At 48.5% G+C, this 20,249-nt stretch overlaps 1 protein-coding gene, 1 long non-coding RNA gene and 1 pseudogene across 5 annotated transcripts in view; 1 reads left to right on the top strand and 2 right to left on the bottom strand.

Moving 5' to 3' along the window:
- Positions 1-480: 480 nt before the first annotated feature.
- The window catches only part of CYP2E1 (cytochrome P450 family 2 subfamily E member 1), a 46,461-nt gene continuing 26,692 nt past the window's right edge, over positions 481-20,249 (bottom strand). Inside the window, exons 2-12 of one of the 4 annotated variants that reach the window (XM_063781207.1) lie at positions 16,704-16,851; positions 13,194-13,271; positions 12,493-12,709; positions 11,425-11,584; positions 8,331-8,480; positions 7,781-7,941; positions 7,197-7,373; positions 6,168-6,309; positions 2,350-2,537; positions 1,709-1,850; positions 481-824 (exon numbers count right to left, since the gene is read on the bottom strand). In XM_063781207.1, coding sequence (XP_063637277.1) covers positions 640-824; positions 1,709-1,850; positions 2,350-2,537; positions 6,168-6,309; positions 7,197-7,373; positions 7,781-7,941; positions 8,331-8,480; positions 11,425-11,584; positions 12,493-12,669 — 1,482 coding nt within the window. In that variant the 5' untranslated portion in view covers positions 12,670-12,709; positions 13,194-13,271; positions 16,704-16,851 and the 3' untranslated portion in view covers positions 481-639. The remainder of the gene's footprint in view (positions 825-1,708; positions 1,851-2,349; positions 2,538-6,167; positions 6,310-7,196; positions 7,374-7,780; positions 7,942-8,330; positions 8,481-11,424; positions 11,585-12,492; positions 12,710-13,193; positions 13,272-16,703; positions 16,852-20,249) is intronic. The other 3 variants (XM_063781209.1, XM_016919688.3, XM_063781208.1) reach the window with 3 other exon arrangements.
- On the bottom strand, positions 15,935-15,983 carry LOC112204666 (U7 small nuclear RNA; annotated as a pseudogene).
- The window catches only part of LOC134807095 (uncharacterized), a 53,213-nt gene continuing 51,339 nt past the window's right edge, over positions 18,376-20,249 (top strand). The window contains exon 1 of the long non-coding RNA XR_010146732.1: positions 18,376-20,048. This is a non-coding gene — a long non-coding RNA (uncharacterized LOC134807095). The remainder of the gene's footprint in view (positions 20,049-20,249) is intronic.

The raw sequence follows: 20,249 nt of genomic DNA, 5'->3' as shown, positions 1-20,249 counted from the left end.
ATTCCCCACCTCAATATGATTCTGACACTGAAGTGGTGTGATCCTAGATGGAAGAGCTTTTCAATAACATGAAAATTATGTTATAACTTAATATTAAAGTAAACATATATATTTAAAACCTCTCTCTGGCTGGGCGCGGTGGCTCATGCCTGTAATCCCAGCACTTTGGGAGGCCGAGGTAGGTGGATCACCTGAGGTCAGGGGTTCAAGACCAGCCTGACCAACATGGTGAAACCTTGTCTCTACTAAAAATACAAAAAATTAGCTGGCATGGTGGTGGGTGCCTGTAATCCAAGCTATTCGGGAGGCTGAGGCAGGAGAATCACTTGAACCCAGGACACAGAGGTTGCAGTGAGCCAAGATCATGCCACTGCACTCCATCCTGGTCAACAGGAGCAAAACTCTCAAAAAAAAAAAAAAAAAAAAAAAAACCTCTCTGTGAGAATCACTTGAACAATTAAGATATTCCATGACTTAACATATAGTTAAAATAATCATGTGATGATTTATTTATATTCTGGGAAAATATTTATTTTCAAATACTCATATGCAAAGAAAGGAATCAGTTTGAGAAATCCTGACCTCAAACAATTCGAAAACTTGTTTGAAAGCGGGGGGTTCAGGGTGTCCTCCACACACTCATGAGCGGGGAATGACACAGAGTTTGTAACGTGGTGGGATACAGCCAAACCCAATATGTATAGGGCTGAGGTCGATATCCTTTGGGTCAACGAGAGGCTTCAAATTAAAATGCTGCAAAATGGCACACAACAAAAGAAACAACTCCATGCGAGCCAGGCCTTCTCCAGCACACACTCGTTTTCCTAGAAGTAACAATGGTATTGATGAGACACTGAGGGAGTTTCAGAGACACGACACTGTTAACAGTGAGACTAGGGGAAGCGGGGAGGAGGAGGCTGTGGGCAAACGGCCATCACAAGGCAGGACTCACCCCTCTCTGCCTATTAAAAGAAGCACAAAATGTACTTGAGTGGAAGGATACCAGCGACACTGACTAATTCGGGGACCAGCCTTCATACAATCTCAATTATCCAGAGCTCAACTGCAAAAACCGGTGTTAAGTTGGGAAGACCGTGTCTGCCCAGTAAAGAAGGCACCCCCAGTGCTCATCAGTGATGCCTACAGGAGGGAAATAGTGCCCTGTTAGAAGCTGGGGCTCCAGCACTGGGTGTGAAAAGTATGGAGTTGGTTGTATGATCTTCCCACAACAATCCCTAAGATGAGGCCCTGGGAAGGAGGACAAGTGCCTCAAAGAAAATCACTGAGTCACATCCCAGGAAGGCTTTGATGCTTTCTGTGATGATTCTAGGTAACCAAAGGTTAGGTTTTGTTTAGTAGCTCTGGTTTAAAATTAGGGAGAATTGGGTAATATGGCTTTGAGAGCTTTTCACTAAGTCTTGTTAAAATAGAAACAAAATTTAGCAATGAATGATGTAAAATGTCTAGTCTTTGGGAAAAAAAAAATCCACCTACAACACTTCATTCCCAGGATTGCTGCTAAAAGATGTTATGTAACTTCTCTGAACAGGGAAGAGCACATTTGGGTCATGTTGTCAATAGAAACAGGGCACACAGTGAGGTTTAGGGTCTCAGTGGGTGCCTGGGACGAGGGCAGAGCACATGTGGAGGGGAGATGAGGAGTGTGGGCTGCTCCTCAAGGGAAGGTACTGCCTCTGATCTTTCTCACCTGTGGAAAATGGCTTGAAATAGTCACTGTACTTGAACTTTCCATTTTCATTCAGGAAGTGTTCTGGCTTAAACTTTTCTGGATCAGGAAATTCTTGGTTGTCATACAAAACAGAGTCCAGAGTTGGCACTACGACTGTGCCCTAGGAGAAACAAAGACTGTCTCAGTGAGTCATGTTAACAAAATGTGGGCTTTCATCTGGAAACCCCCAGTGAAGAATGTTGTTTTGAATATTATGCTATATAGGATAGTATATTTCCAGTTGAAGGAGTTGCTTAGTGAAGGATTAGATAGAAAGCAGTCAGGGGTCAGGTCTAAATGAAGATGAAAGCCCTAATCTTCTCACAGGATTAACCCCAGGGCTGGTTGTGATAGTTTGTTCCTGGCATTAGAATTCACTACAGTCCCAGGCACTATCTGCTGAGGCTCTTTTCCAGATTTCCTCCACCTCTCTGGTCACCAGGCCAATGTGAGCACTCCTGGAGATGCAGTATCCCACAGGGTGGGAGTGGGGCCAGCCCTTCCACTCAGTGACCCCTGCCAAAGGGAAGGGTCTTGGGGCCCCCATCCTGCTCCCTGGCAGGAAGGCGATTAGCTGATAGGATGGTGTTCATGCTGTGTGCTGCAGGCTCACGCTTAACCTTGGGGATGAGGTATCCTCTGAAAATGGTGTCTCGGGTTGCTTCATGGGGCAGGTTGGAGGGCACGAGGGTGATGAACCGCTGAACCTCATGCACCACAGCATCCATGTAGGGCATCTCTTGCCTATCCTTGATGGCAGGGATTCGGCTTGGCCCAATCACCCTGTCAATTTCTTCATGGAGCTTCTCTGCCAAGATATGAATGGGACAAATTTCAGGGATTGGTTCCTGGCCAGTTGGGCATCCACCCATCATCCACCCATCTATTCAGTCACGCTTTTCTCCATCTGCCCACCTACACATCCATCCACCCCTCCATCTACACACCCCTCCATCCATCCATCCATCCTCCATCCATCCACCCACCCACCCAGCCAGCCAGCCATCCACCCTCCCATCCACCCACCCATCCATCCATCCACCCATTTATCCACCCTCCCATCCATCCATCCACGCAACCACCCATCCACCCATCCATCCCCCACTCACCCACCCACCCATCCATCCAACCACCCATCCATCCACCCTCCCATCCACCCACCCACCCATCCATCCAACCACCCGTCCATCCACCCACCCACCCAGCCAGCCAGCCATCCACCCTCCCATCCACCCACCCACCCATCCATCCAACCACCCATCCATCCACCCTCCCATCCACCCACCCACCCATCCATCCAACCACCCATCCATCCACCCTCCCATCCACCCACCCACCCATCCATCCAACCACCCATCCATCCACCCACCCACCAATCCATCCAACCATCCACCCATCCACCCATTTATCCACCCTCCCATCCATCCATCCACCCATTTATCCACCCTCCCATCCATCCATCCACCCAACCACCCATCCACCCATCCATCCCCCACTCACCCACCCACCCATCCATCCAACCACCCATCCATCCACCCTCCCATCCACCCACCCACCCATCCATCCAACCACCCATCCATCCACCCACCCACCCATCCATCCAACCATCCACCCATCCACCCATTTATCCACCCTCCCATCCATCCATCCATCCACCCATTTATCCACCCTCCCATCCATCCATCCATCCACCCAACCACCCATCCACCCATCCATCCCCCACCCACCCACCCACCCACCCATCCATCCAGCCATCCCTCCATCCACCCACCCACGCATCCATCCAAGCATCCACCCATCCACCCATCTATACATCCAACCATCCACCCATCCACCCACGCTTCCATCCATCCACACATCCATTGACCCATCCATCCATCCACCCACCCATCCATCCAACCATCCATCCATCCATCCATCCATCCACCCACCCATCCAGCCATCCATCCACTCCCCTACCCACGCAGAAGATGTTTCTGGAGCATCCTAAGCAGTGCTTAAGGTTCCCCAGGTCCTTTGAATTACTGGAATATGCTCCAAAAACTTAGTGAGAGCTAAGCTCTATGAGGTTATTTACAGGATGTTTTGGCATCCATTATCTCAGTTGATGATGGCTTATTCAGTTCTCTTCATGTCAAGAGCAGAGAATAATGAAAGTGTTTTGGAAATTTCTTCTGGGAGGGTAACCTTTGCATTGATAATTACCCCAGGCTTGTTTATTGCATGCTTCTGAGTATGAAGGGGGTTTACAGAACAGAATCAGACATGCAGGGTCTACTTCTTGAAGTCTGAAAGTCTCTGTCTTTCTGACAGAGGTAACAGCTGCCTTGAGCAAGTTGCCTAGCCTTCCCATGTTTGGAGTTTCCCATGGAACATCATCATATGTTGAGTGAAAAAACCAAGCTGCAAAATGTTATGTACAGTACCCAGGTAAAATATTAAACACATAGAGCAATAATATGAATATTGTGCTGATAATTAACAACTGTTAAAAGTGCAAAGCCACACAGCAATTCTGAAGCCATTTCTGGTGAGAGAGGTGGGGAGATGTGAGGAGGTAGACTTTGGCTGGCTCTGTAACACATTTTCTTTTTAAGAGCTCTGATGTAAGTATCGCAAAATGTTAATAAACGTTCAATTTGGCAATGGATATATACATGTCAATCATATTTATTTTCCTTTTGTCTATATTGGAACCTCCTCATAAATAATAATTTAAAACATTTTTTGATTCCATGGTTCCCCTAGTGCAGAGTAGTCGAAAGTTCTCTTATAATCACTGCAGATCCATACAATGATTCCTTCCCTAAACTTTTGGCTCCTTCACCCTTCACATTTCCATGTGATTGAGAAAGCAAAGGCCAGGGATGGGGCACGGTGGCCACACCTGTAACCCCAGCACTTTGGGAGGCCAAGGCAGGAGGATGACTTGAGCCCAGGAGTTCAAGACCAGCCTACAAAACATAGTAACAACTTGTCTCTACAATTTTTTTTTTTAGACTGATTCTTGCTCTGTTGTCAGGCTAGAGTGCAGTGGGGTGCAATCTCGGATCACTGCACCCTGTGCCTCTGAGGTTCAAGCGATTCTCCTGCCTCAGCCTCCTGAGTAGCTGTGACTACAGGCGCGTGCCACCACACCCAGCTACTTTTTTGTATTTTAGGAGAGACAGGGTTTCATCATGTTGGCCAGGAAGGTCTCGAACTCCTGACGTCGTGATTGCCTGCCTCAGCCTCCCAAAGTGCCAGGATTACAGGCATGAGCCACCGTGCCCAGCCAAAATAATTTTTTTTAATTTTTAATCAGCTGGGTGTGGTGGTGAGCACCTGTGGCCCAGTTACTTGGGAGGCTGAGGTGGGAGGATTGCTTGAGCCCAATAGGTAGAAGCTACAGTGAGCCATGACTGCATCACTGCACTCCAGCCTGGGCAACAGAGTGAGACCCTGTCCCCTCAAAAAAATAAAATAAAATAAATAAAAAGAAGAAGAAGAAGGAAAGAACAAGAAAAGCCCAGGGTCTGACCCTGGATCCATCACATGTCGACTTTCTTGGGGGAAATAACTTCATAGCCTATAATACCTACTTTCAGGAACTGACGAGCCTTAAGACCACAAGTGACCATTAGCAGCAGCTTCATGAGGAGGGCGGCACACACCACTCAGGCTGTGAACTGCCTCGGGCAGAGGCTGCCCAGCCCTGTTTCCAGCCCAGCGAGAGGCAGGGGCTCTGGGCCCCCCGGCACTCTCCAGCCAGGCTGCAGCTCCCTTTCCTCCCCTTTACTTGGAGCCAGCCCTGACTGGCCTGTTGGCCTGCGGGTGCCCTCACATCACCTCTACTTGGCCCAGATGGGTGTTTCTCAGGGCACGACCCTCTGCCCACCTAGACCCAGACCTTTCACACCTCCTCCAGGCACAGAGTCCCAGCTGCCCCAGGTGCCGCTGGGAGGAGCCCTGTGGAAGGAACGACGAGGGCCCAGGGCAGCTGTAGCTGCTTCTTCCTGGACTTCCCTCCTCACGTCCGCATTTGAGGAAGACGCCCCAGCAAGGACCTTCCCCTCCAGCTCCAACCTCCCCACCTGCTCTGCCTAGAAGACCAGGTCTTACTTGGGGGGAACTGGGACATTATCTTCTCTGTCATAAAGAGGTTATTTATGGAGCAGAATGCAGACCCTGCCACCTCTCTCCGCTCTGGTGTTGGGATGTTCTTTTCTGCAACCAGGGGTGTCTTAGTGGGGTATGGACCAACCAGTGTGCAAGAGTACCAGGGGTCCAGCACAGACCATAACACCTCCCCTCACAGCAGTGCATCCAGCCATCTCACCACATCACCATGAGGGTTAACAAGCAGCTTCAAACAGAAAGCTGCAGCCTAAAATGTGCAAGGCTGGCCATCCAGGGAGATGCAGCCGCATGCACGGTGTCCCTTCAGTCACTTGCCTACCTTCGATCTCAGGGTATTTCATGAGAATCAGGAGCCCATATCTCAGAGTTGTGCTGGTGGTCTCTGTCCCCGCAAAGAACAGGTCGGCCACAGTCACGGTGATACCGTCCATTGTGTACAAGCGCTCTGCGCTGTGCTTTTCCTGTGATGCCGGAGACAGACCGGAGGAGAAGGAGCTGCTTGTCTCCTTTCAGCACAGAACCAGCCACCTCCCAGCTCCACAGGGACACAGGAGACAGTGTCCAAGAGGCTCTCCCAGTGGAACTGTGACTTGGAGCTGTGACAGACAGAGTCATCTCCACCTCACAGCCAGGGAAACTGAGGCTCCCAGAAATCTGCTGAGGGCAGGCCAGGGCTCTGTCTCCCTCCACAGCATGAGGGCCATCCTGGGAGAGGTGAGATCCCCCTGACCTTGGTCATAGCTCAGGCAGGAGCTAAACGGCTCCTGCTAACCCCTCCTGCTACAGGGCTAGTGTCTGCTGCCACGAGGGGCCAAACTGGTGGAGAAGACGCTCAGACAGTCCTGGGAAATCAGTGTGGGCTCCACATTTGTTCTTGAGCCACAAGCCATAGGAAAGGACAAGACAAGGATACAAGAACTTTCACCAAGCTGGGAAGGGGGCAGGGGATCAGGATCCTGAGCACCTGCAGGTGGATGAAGCTGGGGAGGCCTGGAAGCCCTGCAGCTGCACGCAGTTGGGGAGTACATGCCCACAAGGAAGGCTGAGGGCTTCTCCTCAGACAAAATGCAATTCTCAAAGTCTGCAGACTAGAAACGGTTGAGCAGCAGGGCCTGGAGAGAGCTAAGCGTCCCGCCCATGTGACCCCAAAGCCCCAGGCCAGCTTGGCAGCCAGGCAGGCTGACTTGCGTCCAGTGGTCATGCTGAAGCCAAGAGTGTGTGTATGAAACTCAGAGCGTGCTGCGGTGGGAGGTCTGGACACCAGCGAGTGCAGGTCACACTGTAAATCTGAAATTGTGCATTCTCTGCCCACCCCGGAGAGCCCATATCATGGGAGGGCCGAGCCTACCTTCTCCATTTCCACGAGCAGGCAGTCGGTGAGGTCCCGGGGACAGTTGGGGTCCAGAGATTGATGGTGCTCCTTCACCCTTTCAGACACATACTCTTTTATTTCAGCCACATTTTTTATGACTTTTCTATGGCTTCCAGGCAAGTAGTGTAGAACGCTGGGAAAATTATTGTAAAGCTAGAGAGGGAAAAAAATATTTTACTACTTTTTTCTGGATGCAACATAATTGTGTGTGTTGGACCAACAACTTTCTCCAAACCTGAATTTGTGGCTGTAATCATTGTTTATTTGGAATATTTTGGGTCAACAGTGTCCTTCTTGGGCACCATTCTCCTCAGCAGTGCAAACTCTGCATGGCAAATGTGCACACACAGGTTGATACACATCCTGACGTTAGGAAAGGGGGTGCGTGGGGCCCCAGAGATGTCTCTGGGAGGAATATTTGGGCTGTCTAATCAAACACCCCTGGAAGCTATGTTGTTTGGCTTTTGCAGTCCTGTCTATCACATATAACCTGAATTTTCCTTCTTTTTCTAACGTAAACTCTACAGTTGATGACTGATGAAAGAGGAAAGTGGCTTCACCTGGAGCCAGGGAGTGCTGAGTAGGTGGAAGTTCTCATTAAACAAATACATCAGCCTTAGAAACTTCTCATCATCGTAGTCAAAATGCTTGCGGAACAGGATGTCGGCTATGACGTTGCAGGGCGCGCAGCCGATGAGGAAGGTGGGGTCGAAAGGCTGGCCTACGAAACAGGCAGTCAGGGCAATCAGAAGATGGGGGTGAGGAGACTCCTCCACCGGCTCAGTCACCCACTGAGGTTTACCAAGGCCTGTGAGAAGGTGCCCTGAAAACTGCCAATTTACGAAAGATAGTGAATGTCTGAACCTGTTTGAGTTTCCTTTGCTTTTCAACAGTATTTAGGATACAAGTCACGTGTTTAATGGCCACCCTTGCTCCCTGAACTGTGTAGCTGGAAACTAGAGTTGTAAAATGCAGTATCTGGGGACTCACGAGACCCTCTCCTTGTCCGTAGGTCCCTGTGGTTCAGTTGCAGTCTAGGAGTCCCAGCCAGGGCTCCCCACGCCGCTGGTCTGCAAGAGGACTGGGCCCTGCTAGGCAGCAGATACGCACCTTGGGTCTTCCTGAGCGCTTCCAGCAGGAAGTGGGCCTCCCTCTGGATCCGGCTCTCATTGCCCTCTTTCCCCATCCCATAGTTCCGGAGGGTGGTCAGGGAAAACCGCCGGATGTCCTTCCAGGTAGGTCCATTATTAAAAATGATTCCTAAGGCAGAAGGGCCAGCAGAAGGTTATTCTAAATATCCATTTTGGGGAGAAATGGGCTACAGAGGGCCTTGGAGAGCAGGGCAGGATTTACAGGTGTGTAAAGAAGTGACAGAGGGGGCAGAGCGACAGAGAGACAGAGGGATGTCCCAGCCTGGGAGCTGCCAGCACCGGCCACTGGTCAGGTTTTGGGGAGGAGCCTTTCTGGGGTCCTCACAGTCTGCACTGTGGTTTCTTCATCACATGTAGCCTCTCCTGGGTGCTCTTCTTCATGCTTTCTTTTTCCTTCTTTCTTTTTCCTTTCTGCTGAGTCTTCCCCATGCTACATAAAACCACATATGGCCACTCCAAGAACACCTCCCACCTCTCTCCTGTCTATCGACAACATTCTTGAAAAGCCATTCATTCTGTTCTCACAGATTTTTAACCCTCATACCACACACACCTCAACTTGCAGCTTTCCGACTCCACAGCAAGTTTCTTCACTAAAATCTGGCAGGTCAAACAAGTCCCTGACTGTGCAAAGCATCAGAGCTGGGAAAACCAAGAACTGTCCCTACTGCGCCCTTCTGAGCTGTCAAGGCCTGGCCCTGCCCTGTCTCTCCTCCCAAGAGTTGCCTGATGGATCCTCCTGGGAGTATGAACACATTTGGAATCAACAAATTTAAAGCTAAACTTTTTATTCTTTAAAAATGTTCACATATTCCCACCCTTATCTCAACTAACTGTAAACCTTTTTATTTTCTCCCAGATAGGAACCTTGAAATTATCCCTGTTCCCCTGCACACTCCCAGCCACACCCCCTTTACACCTCAGGGGCCCCTAGCCCCTCTCTCCCTCGCTCTGTGTCTTCCTCTTATCCATCATCACTTCCTCAATAAATACATTTCGGGTACTTCCTGCATATAAGACATCCTGCCAGCTCTGGGCATTCTGCGGTAAACAAGGGTCATGTCCTATGCAGCTTCATTAGCTGATTGACCACTGACCACTCCTGGGAGGCGCCTGCAGGGTGCTCAGAAAGTGCCTGGTGAAGCTGTGCTCGTGTGTTCCAGAAGCAAGGCTGTCAGGCCTGAGAGGGGCGGGGGTCACATGAGGTGAGGTGGGTGAGGCAGGGGTGCAGCTGGACTGAGGGTTTCATTTCATCCTGAAAGGTGGGGAGGAAGGATTGAGGAGACAGGTGGGACAGAGGGGCAGACGTGGTCATGTTGAGTGGAGGACATCACGAGATGACCCATTTAGACAGAGTTCAACAGGTTCAAAATCTAGGTTGGGAACCAAACTTTCTCCGTTTTATGAACTTTTTCTGAAAGGATGTCTGCAGTTCCCTTGACACGTTATCACACAGCCTGTGCTCAGTATTGTGCTAATAAGGAATATTTCCATCATTGTCCCTCAAGGGCCAGGTGCAGCCCATGCCCAGGGCTCTGCTAATTTTCCGCCAGTCTGCGCCCTGCGGGTCATATGAAAATGAAACTTCAGACCCTCCAGGCAGAGGCAGCAAAGTCCCCTTGAGCCCCATCTGTGTTGATATGAATTCCGCTCCCCTCCCTGCTGCCTCCGACTGTGCCTTGGACCCGTGGGTGGCAGATAAGGGCTCCCCGGAACCAGAACTGAGCTCCTCAACCACGGAACCCCAGAGCCTCCTCCAGTAACGCTTCTCCTGCGTTAACGACAAGGACTGAGATGGTTAATTTTGTTTTTGGCAACCCCAGAGAAGTAAAACCCACAATGCAGAAGAAGGAAAACCAAATGCCACTAATTGTGATACAACCACCCCGTTGCCCGCTTCCGGAGACAAGGTTCTGGACGCGGTCCTGGCGCGGGAACCTGAGCTGGAGCCGGCGACCCCCGCCCGCCACCAGCCCGCGCCCCGCAGAGCGCACGCGCAAGAGCGCGAACACCCAGCGTCTGCTCTGTGCTGACGGCGTTCTTTATCAGTTCATTTAATTTTTAGATTTGTTGGCCCATTCGACGTTCACAATGTTCAGAAATGTACGCTGGACAAATAAATAGGGCAAGAGCACGAGCTCACCGATTTAAAAATTCCACACAGCATTGCAAAGGTTTTCTGGAGCCTCGTCATCAAAGTTGACCCAGGAAGAAGTAGAGGCTTCCATGTGGGACGCTGTGTTATTTCTAATCTACTTTGAAACCGCAGGGCAGGGAGGGAGGAAGGAGAAAGAAGCAGCAGCCCAGGTCTGCAAGCAGGAAGAGGAGAGCCGGCCGGCAGCCGCCGCCTTGCTGGGGTCTGAAGCCAGGAGGCTGGGAGAAAGCGCAGATAAAGACGAGCCAGACCTCCAGACCCCAACCCTCCTCTCCCTAGAGAGGGAACAGGCCGCTTTCTGCTGATGCTGAACTCGGGGCTCTGGAGTCAGGAAGCGTGGAGGAGACAGCAGAGGTGAGGCTGGGAGACAGGATTTCAGTGGGTCTCTTCCCCCTTCCCGGTCTCAGGACATCCACCCCAGCGGGACATCAGAGACTCCCTCTCTGGAGGTCACCAGCTGCAGCTGAGCAAAGCCCTGAAGCGAGCAGTGTCCGCAGCTTCCGACGCCTCAGCGTGGGTGAGGGGACCTCGGGGGACGAAGCCACCTGTACCCAGGCGGTTGAACAGGAGGGGAAAGCGCTCCCGGGAGGAGCCTGCGGGCCCAGAGGCGGAACGGTGGGGGTGGGGGCGGCGACTCCTGCTCAGAAGCAGCCCCGCCCATCCCCATAAACTCTCCCGCACAGTCGCCGAGAGGCCGGATTCCTGGGCGACTCAGTGCGCCTCGCTCCGCAGGCAACGCGCGGGGGCCATCGCCCTAATCCTGATCTCATCCTTCGGATGCTGTTACTATAATATTACTGTTAGTTTGTTATTTGGCCATCGCCGACGTGGCTAGCGCCCGTAACTGTCCCGGGGCGTGTTATGCGCCCCCCGCTCCGTGCCAGGGACGCGGACTCACCCCTGTCCCTGTGCGCATGGAACGCGGGGAGGTCGCCTCTGCCCGAGAACTCGTCCTTGTAGTCCAGCAGCGCTTCCTTCACCGCCTTGTAGCCGTGCATCACCACCATGCGCTGCGAGCCCACGTACAGCGTGAACACCGGCCCGAAGCGCTGGGCCAGCTGCGGAGACCCGTGGCTAGAAGTCAGGCCCGCCGCGCGGCGAGGAGGTGCGGGGCTCTAAGCCACACCCCTGCCGGGCGGGTATTGCTGTTGCTCTAGAGAACCCAGAGGGATGTGGGGAGAAGCTGTCTTTGTCCAGCCCGAGGTGGGGGAGACCCTCCCCTCAAGAGGCTGCTGCGTCTGCAGGGCGCTCGGGGGGTTCCAGCTGCTCTGCTCCCCACCCGCCTGGACTCCGCGGACAACTCCGCGGCAACTCCGCGGACTCCGGCTCCTCACGTCCCTTCCCTCAGGCGCGCCCACCAACCACCCCGTTGCCCGCTTCCGGAATCAAGGTTCTGGACCCGGTTCTGGCGCGGGAGCCCGAGCTGGAGCAGGCGACCCCCGCCCGCCGCCAGCCTGCGCCCCACAGAGCGCACGCGCAAGAGCGCAAACACCCGGCGCCTGCTCCGTGCTGACGGCGTTATCAGTTCATTTAACGTTTAGATTTGTTGGCCCATTCAGTGTTCACAACAGTCGTAGGCGGCAGGTATTGGTGCCACACGGGCTGGCCCAACACTTCACGTTTCAACTCGTGCTTTGGCAAACACAGGCTGACGCCCAGCGAGTGCGCATCTGGCCGCCAGCCCGGTTATCCTGGCGTCGCAGCAGCCCGGCCTCGCCGGCCTCCCCATCATCAGCCCCAGGACAAGGCACCGGCGGGGGCCTCCGGGGCCTGGCACGCAGGCTCCGGGCTCCAGCTGCACCACAGGCGACACATTTTGAGTGTCGCTCCAGGATGCTATCAATTCAGATAATTCACAACAGGCTGGTATTGAACAACCACAATTTGTCTGCAAATGAGTTGAATACACACATACCAGATCCAATTCCTGAGTTATTCTCCCTAAAATCAACACTATTTCTCTTACCCGGGTGAAGGACTTGGGAATATTCTTCAATTCCAACTGGAAGAGGTTCCCGATGATGGGAAGCGGGAAAGGGCCTGGGGGCAGATTCCAGCTGCTGTGCACCTGCCTCCACATGGACACCAGCAGGAGGAAGGCCGCCCACACCAGCAGGGCCACGGTGACTCCGAGGGCAGACATGGTGCCGCTGGGGCCCTGCTGCCAGCCCGGGAGGACAATCCTGTGGAAACGGAAGGTTTTTTATAATGTGTTCTGAGAAGGAGGGTGACCCACCAACCAATGCCCTCTTGCTTCTCGTCTATCCCAAATTACTGGTTTATTATTAGCTGCTGTTGGCCATCGTTTCAAAGGCTGATTCCCGCAATGGTGGCCCCCAGGGGTTCCAGCCAGTGACCTGGTGAGGATGGAGTTGGGCTGTGTCAACACCCTGGTTGCTAGCACCTGTCACTGTGCCAGCAAACACATCCAGGAACATGTTGCCAACCCATAGTTAAGAACGTGGGGTGAGGTACCGTCCTGCCCTTTGGCACTGGTTAGACAACGGGGAACTCCAGCCACATCCCCATGCATTTGTTTGGAGTAGGGTTTATGTAATACAACTCCAACCCCATGCCGACCACCTCTAGACACGGTACCGGCCCTCCTGGTGCAACAGCCTCTCGATGTCTGATGAGGAGGTTTGTCTGAGCAACCCCCAGTAGTACCTGAATCACCACCTGCCACATGAATGGGGCCAGAAGGAAAATTCAACATCGGAATTCGATTCCACTTTCTCAAGTTAACTGGAAAATTCCATGGAAGAAAAATAAAAGGAAAGAAAGAGTCAACCAATTCTGAGAAAGTTAATCTCTGTTTTCATTTTTTTAAAGGTATATATTCTGGCTGTAGAAAATTAAGAAAAATTGTTCTTTGGAATTATTCCAAATTTAAATTCTTAAAAAATTACATTAGAGTTTTATTGGATTTGTTTTACATTAGGGTAAATTTGGAAGACGATTTTAAAGATATCTTGTCTTTGTTGATCCCGGGACACAATAGAGCTCCACATTGACTAGCTTCTTCTTTCATGTATTAATTATTTTCTTCATACAGACCCTCTTCCACCTTCTATGAAGGTAGTCCATAGGTATTTTGTGGAGCTTTTTTGTGTGTGTGGTTAGAATGAAGAGAATGTTTTTCATTCTGTCTTCTAACTGGCAATATATAGAAGTTCTTAATTCATAGGTTGCAATTTTGTACTTTTATATTAACAATGAATCTTTATGTATAATAGAAAATATGATGAGAAATGAAGAAAATAAAAGTCATTTACAATCCAACCAAATCACTTGTGGATTTTGAGTTATGCCATTCTATACTTGTATTTATACAAAAATGAGACTACATACTATATATTGCATTCTAACCCAGTTTTTCTCTTGACAATTTATTAGCCACATAAGCAAGTCATTGGTTGTGCTGCACCTAACACTGCACCTCTCCTGAACCAAGAAGGGGCGTTGGCCTCTGGCAGAAGCTTCAGGGGCCTTTGCTTCCCTCTGGTTTTTGGCACCCCTCGAGGTGAGAACTGACAATGTAGACTCGACTGGCTCACGGGTGGGTTAGCCTGCCCCCTCCTCCTGTCTTTCCTTTCCAGTGGCCAGTGTGAGGTGGCAGGGACAATTCCCTGGGCAGAAACAGCTGTCCAGACCCCTGCACCCTGTTGTCCTGTGTGGGCCCAGCCAGGCCTGGCTGGGACAGACACCCAGTGGGGTCCACAAGTTTCCTCGCTTACTGGTTCCTTCTTCTAGTGCTTGAGAGCAGCAGAGTCAGCTCCCCGCAGGCTGAAATTGAAGCCTTGGCTTTGGTGGGGTGAGAACAGGAAGCATCAGGGTGGAGAGGCAGAGCAGGCCTCCGGCTCCCCTGGGCTGAGGACGCCTTGTCTGTGCAGCTCACCTGAGTGTGCACATCCCAGGCGGGACCCGCGTGCCCTGGAGAGTCTGTGCTTCACAGGGATGCAGCTGTGGTCTGAGTCCTCTGGCCATAATACTGTTAGATGCCCGACCAACATCAAATTTTATATACGGGAACACCTCATTTGAAAATAATGACATTTCTGTGTGCTTCTTTTCAGAAGCTGGGGCTTTTATTTGTTTTGCATCTGTCACATTGGCAGGACACTCTAGGACAAGGTTAAATAATCAGGATGACAGAGTATGTGTGCCTCTGCCTGTGACAAGCTTAAATAATCAGGACGACAGGGTGCCTGTGCCTCTGCCTGTGACAAGGTGAAATAATCAGGACCACAGAGTGCCTGTGCCTCTGCCTGTGCCTCGGCCTGTGACAAGGTGAAATAATCAGGACCACAGAGTGCCTGTGCCTCTGCCTGTGCCTCTGCCTGTGACAATGTGAAATAATCAGGATGACAGAGTGCCTGTGCCTCTGCCTCTGCCTGTGCCTGTGGCAGGGTGTTCTTCAGGCTTCCATCACGTCTGCTGTTGGCTGGGTGTGGCAAAGAGGTGACTGTATTGGGACAATTTTCTTCTTTCTCTAGATAACTAACAGTGTTTATCAGGGATGAGAGTTGGGTTAATGAAATCTCTTTTTGATTGAGACAATCCTGTGATTTTTCTCCATAGACCTGCTAGTATGATGCTAGAAGAAAACACTGTCTCACAATGTACCATAAAATTACCATAAACTTTTATATTGTATCATAAAAGTACCTCATAGTTCCACATCACAACCAACTCGTTCATGGAGTGATACTCTTTTAACACCCTAAGGATTCAACTTGTTAATAGTATTTTTAGTAATTTTGCATCTATACCCACAAATAAAATCGGGCTATAATTTTTGTGTTATATTAGGTTCTTGCATAAAAATTGCACTATTCTAGAAATCATTGCAAAACCCCTGTCTTCTCTGTGACTGGGGATACTTTATACTGTAGGGGAATTTTCTGTGCTTCAAAATTTTAATAGAACTCACTAGTAAAGCAATATAGAGAAGATTTACTGAAATTAAATAATTGTTTATAAAGATTAGAAAGATAATTTTAATTGGGGAAGTAAAATATCTCCTTTTAACAAATGTAAACAACACGAAAGTGGGTGAAGTGGAAACTGCGAGTCCCAAATTCACCCTACAAAGGCAGCTTCCATATTTTAAACCCCATTGAGAAGGAAAGATTCTGCTAATTCTCTTTTTATTATTTGCAGTTTTAATTTTGTACCTACTAAAATACTTTTTGGCAGTTACTTTAATTCTGTGTATAATGTGCATTTGAGTCACTAGTGTTCTTTGACTTTGACCCAAGAGACTTCCTTTAGTATTTCTTATGACAGGCTTGTGAATTCTCTCGGTGTTGTTTATCCAAGAATGTCTTAATTTCTCTTTCTTTTTGACATTTGATCTTAGCCAAAAGGCTGACATATTTTAAATTTTAATTAATAAATTAATGGGGGAGGGTACCAGAAAACCTGCTAGACAAATTCTAAAGAGCTGTAATACTTCTCTCTTTTTGGAAGAATGTTTTCTGGATATAGAATTCTTGGTTAGCAGTGTTTTCCTTTAGTGCCCTGACTGTGTCATCTCACTGCCTGCTGGTCCTGTGGCTTCTGGTCAACAAGTGCTGTTATTTTATCAAGGGCTGATTTACCTGACAACTCATTTCGGTTTCAGGTGAACAGGCGCTGCTATTTTATCAAGGGCTGATTTACCTGACAACTCATTTTGGTTTCAGGTGAACAGGCGCTGCTATTTTATCAAGGGCTGATTTACCTGACAACTCATTTTGGTTTCGGGTGAACAGGTTCCTGCTATTTTATCGAGGGCTGATTTACCTGACGACTCATTTCGGTTTTGGGTGAACAGGTTCCTGCTATTTTATCGAGGGCTGATTTACCTGACGACTCATTTCGGTTTCGGGTGAACAGGTTCCTGCTATTTTATCAAGGGCTGATTTACCTGACGACTCATCTCACTCTTGCTGCTTCCAGGACTCCCAGTTTCCCTTTGATTGTTTGACTACAGTGTGTGCAGGTATGGCTCTCCTTTCATTTATTCTATTTTGAGAATAAATGAATAAATGACAATAAATGAATATTCATTTATTAAGCTTTTGGATATGTAGATGGATCTTTTTAATCAAATTTGGGGAATTTACACCCATTATTTCTTCAAATAGTATTTTTGTCCCCTTATTTTCTCTCTTTCTGTGATTCCCATTGTACCTGTTAGATACCCTTGATGATGTCCCAAAGGTCTCTGAGGCTCCATTCATTTTTCAACACTTTAGCTGGTGTTCACATTGCAGTTCTGGAGGAACAGATTTTCAGAGCTTCTTATCCTGCCATTCTAGAAGTTCTTCTCTTGTCTATCCTATTTATCAGGAAAATGAGAGCTTTCCAAGAAATTTCCAGAAAATCTGAGATTTTTTAAATTATTGGTTAGAATGTCACCACTCCTCTGTGCAAGAGGGGCTGGAAAGTGGAAAGACTTTTTAAGTGAATGTGTCAAAATATTAAGGGAATTAGGAATGGGATTGATTACTAATCAATAGTGTGTACCATACTATGGTTATAAGTATTCTGTGTATTCTTCCAAACTTCAAAAACAATTTATATAAACATACACACACATACTACATTTTGTATTTCACAATTTGTCTATTTTGAGTTGATGAACAATTCAAATGGTTTCCCCAACTATTTATGTTACCAAAGGTGCCACAATGGTGCCCTGTAGATGTATCTTTGTTCAGACATGCACCTATCTCTGTAAGTCAGTTTTGTGGGAGTGGGACGGTTAGGTCACTGGATATGTGGATTTACAATGTTAATAGGTATATAAAACTGCTTCCTCAAAAGGTTGAAACACTTAAAACCCCCCACAGTAGGATGGGAGTGCCAATTTCTACACATCTTCTCCAACACTAGATACTGTCAGTCACCGATAACTGAAAATTCATATGTCATTACTTTAATTTGCATTTCTCTGGTCAATAAAGAAGTAGAGCATCTTTTCATCTACTGATTATTTATTTGAATTTGTTTTTTAATGAAACAATTCCTTCCCTTTTCATATTGGGATATTACATATTTCCTCTCAGATTTTAAGGACTCTTTGTCTTTCAAATAAATAGTAGTTGTTTTCATGTTTGATGGTTTGGAAGTTCCTCCCAGTCTCTTGTTTGATTTCCCATGTAGAAAATTAGATTTTTATACAGTTAAACTTTTCAGACTTTTCCTTTATGGCCTTTGGAATTTAGACAATGTTTTCTAAAAGACCTTCCCCATCAATTATTTTTAATTTAAAAGTCACCTTTATGGCCGGGCACGGTGGCTCACGCCTGTAATCCCAGCACTTTGGGATGCCGAGGCGGGAGGATCATGAAGTCAGGAGATCGAGACTATCCTGGCTAACACGGTGAAACCCCCTCTCTACTAAAAGTACAAAAAAGTGGCGGGCGCCTGTAGTCCCAGCTACTCGGGAGGCTGAGGCAGGAGAATGGCGTGAACCCGGGAGGCGGAGCTTGCAGTGAGCCAAGATCTCACCACTGCAGTACAGCCTGGGCGACAGAGCGAGACTCCGTCTCAAAAAAAAAAAAAAAAAAAAAAAGTCGCCTTTAGAAAAGATCTATGTGATCTTGTCATTTCTAGGTAAGGTGCCTTGATTTCTCTGACTAGAATCGTGTTTTATTACATTATCTTTTATTTTAAAAATCTACTCAGATATGTTAATATGTATTAAAAATTGGCAATTAATCTTCTAATTGTACCTTTTACTGTTATATAAACATCTTTTTGACTCCCCTGATAACTGTTGCTACATGTGTTTGCTTTTCGTAGTATTTCCCTGGTCTATCTTTGCTCATCATAATATTTAAAGTATCTTTATGTTATTTTTGTTCTTGATAGGTGTCCTGTAAACATTCTATAGCTTTGACATAAACAGACAGTTTTTCCTTTTTATAGAATTAAACGGTCATATTTATCACGATCACTAAATTTGGCTGTTATGATGTGAATGTATGTGTGTGTGTACGCGTGTGTATGTGTGTGCATGTGTGTGTGCATGTGTGTATGTATGTATATGTATGTGTGTATGTGTGTTTCCTTTCCCTATGTTTGGATTGATCATTTTTTGTTTGTTCTTTTTGATTGATGATTTGGAATCCTGTTGTTATTCTACCAGTGGTTACCCTTGAATCTGAAAACACATATAGACCTATAGTTTTTTTATTCACTTGAATAATTTGTCAATATCTTCTGATCTGAACAAGGAGGGACCTTAGCATACTGTTCTTCTCTACTTCTCTTGCAATATACACTCTACCCCAAATCTCAGGAATTTTAGTTTTAGAATATTAGTTTTAAATTTGTTCAAATATACTTTCTTCTGTTTTATACATTAATTTTTATCGAAGGCATTCATATTTTCAGCCACCTATCGAGTGATTATTTGCCCTCAAATATATGCTGTACCAGTCCCTTTGCCTGTTTCTTCTATATCATATCCTGTCTTCCATGGATTCCTGCTCCTAGACGCACAACATCTTCCACATAAAATCAGGACCCAATTTTATGTGGAGAGGGTGGGCTGCACGAGGAGGTACACTTGGAATGCCCACCTCCCTGGGCTACTTGACCTCCCTCCATAGCCAACTTCTCTTCAGTGGCAGATCACGTGGCAAAAACATGTTGTCAGACTGACAGCAAACTTGCCTCTCCTCCCTTCACACTCACAAGTAGGAAGCATAAAACATCTCAGAAGTGCTCTAGGAGGATAATCAGTAGCCATAAACCCTTGGACCACAGAGCTACGAGGCAGAAGAATATTACTCTTCTGGGCACCCAAAAGGCTCTGGATAAGAAGGGAGGAGAGTACGGATGGGGCTGAAAACATGCTCAGAATGGCTGATTTGAGGGCTTTCCCCCGGAAACTTCCTCTTGTTTTGTATTGTCAAAAGGGTTGAGAACCTTAAAACAGACATTTGTGTGGGCAAGTATCTGATGTTCGATGCCATACTTCACTGGAAATAACGACCTTGACAAAAGCCAAACATCTGTTCCAAGTAAAACAAAAGCAGAGAACACACAACCTCGCCGCGTCCAAAGGGCAAGCCACGCTGGTGCAGGAACGAAGCCTCCCGCCTCAGAGGGCGCGGGGCTCTGTGCTGTGTCCTGTCTCCTGTCAGCCGGCTCTGCCCGCACGCTGAGCTGCAGTTATGGCTCCGGGAGCAAACAACCCGGAAGTGGCAGCGCGGCTGGGCGGAGGAGGGCGCCCTCCTGGTTCCGCTGGGGCTGCGGCTCCCTGAGGCCCCGAGGGGACCCCGCTCACCTGGGCCTCGCCCACCAGAGGGCGCCAGAGAGAAGCCACCGGGGAGGCGCCTGCGCCGTTTCCCTGAGGCTCCTGGTACCCCGTTTGAGACACAGGAAAAAACGTGTGAAAGGCTTCTGTTAACTATCAAGTGTGGTGACGTAGGAACACCAGGCAGCCCACTCCCAACCCCAAACAACATCTCATTCAAGCTGCGTCTACCAGAAGCTCTCACATCCAACTGCCTCCCTCCAGAGGTAGCCGCTGTCCCGAATTGTGCTTTGAATGTTCCCTGTGATTTTCTTTTTTATATTGTGTAATTGGATTTTTAAAGGGATTTCATAACATTTATATTCCCGGAGGCTTGAATTTTTTTGCTCATCGTTTTTCGTTACCACGTCGTGAGGTGTTGCTGCAGTTCCTCGACTTTGTGACTCCACAGATATGAATATGTGGCA

This window comes from Pan troglodytes, chromosome 8 (genome assembly GCF_028858775.2).
Source record: "Pan troglodytes isolate AG18354 chromosome 8, NHGRI_mPanTro3-v2.0_pri, whole genome shotgun sequence".
NCBI classification, from domain to species: Eukaryota; Metazoa; Chordata; class Mammalia; order Primates; family Hominidae; genus Pan; species Pan troglodytes.
This window is presented reverse-complemented; position numbering and strand designations above follow the sequence as displayed.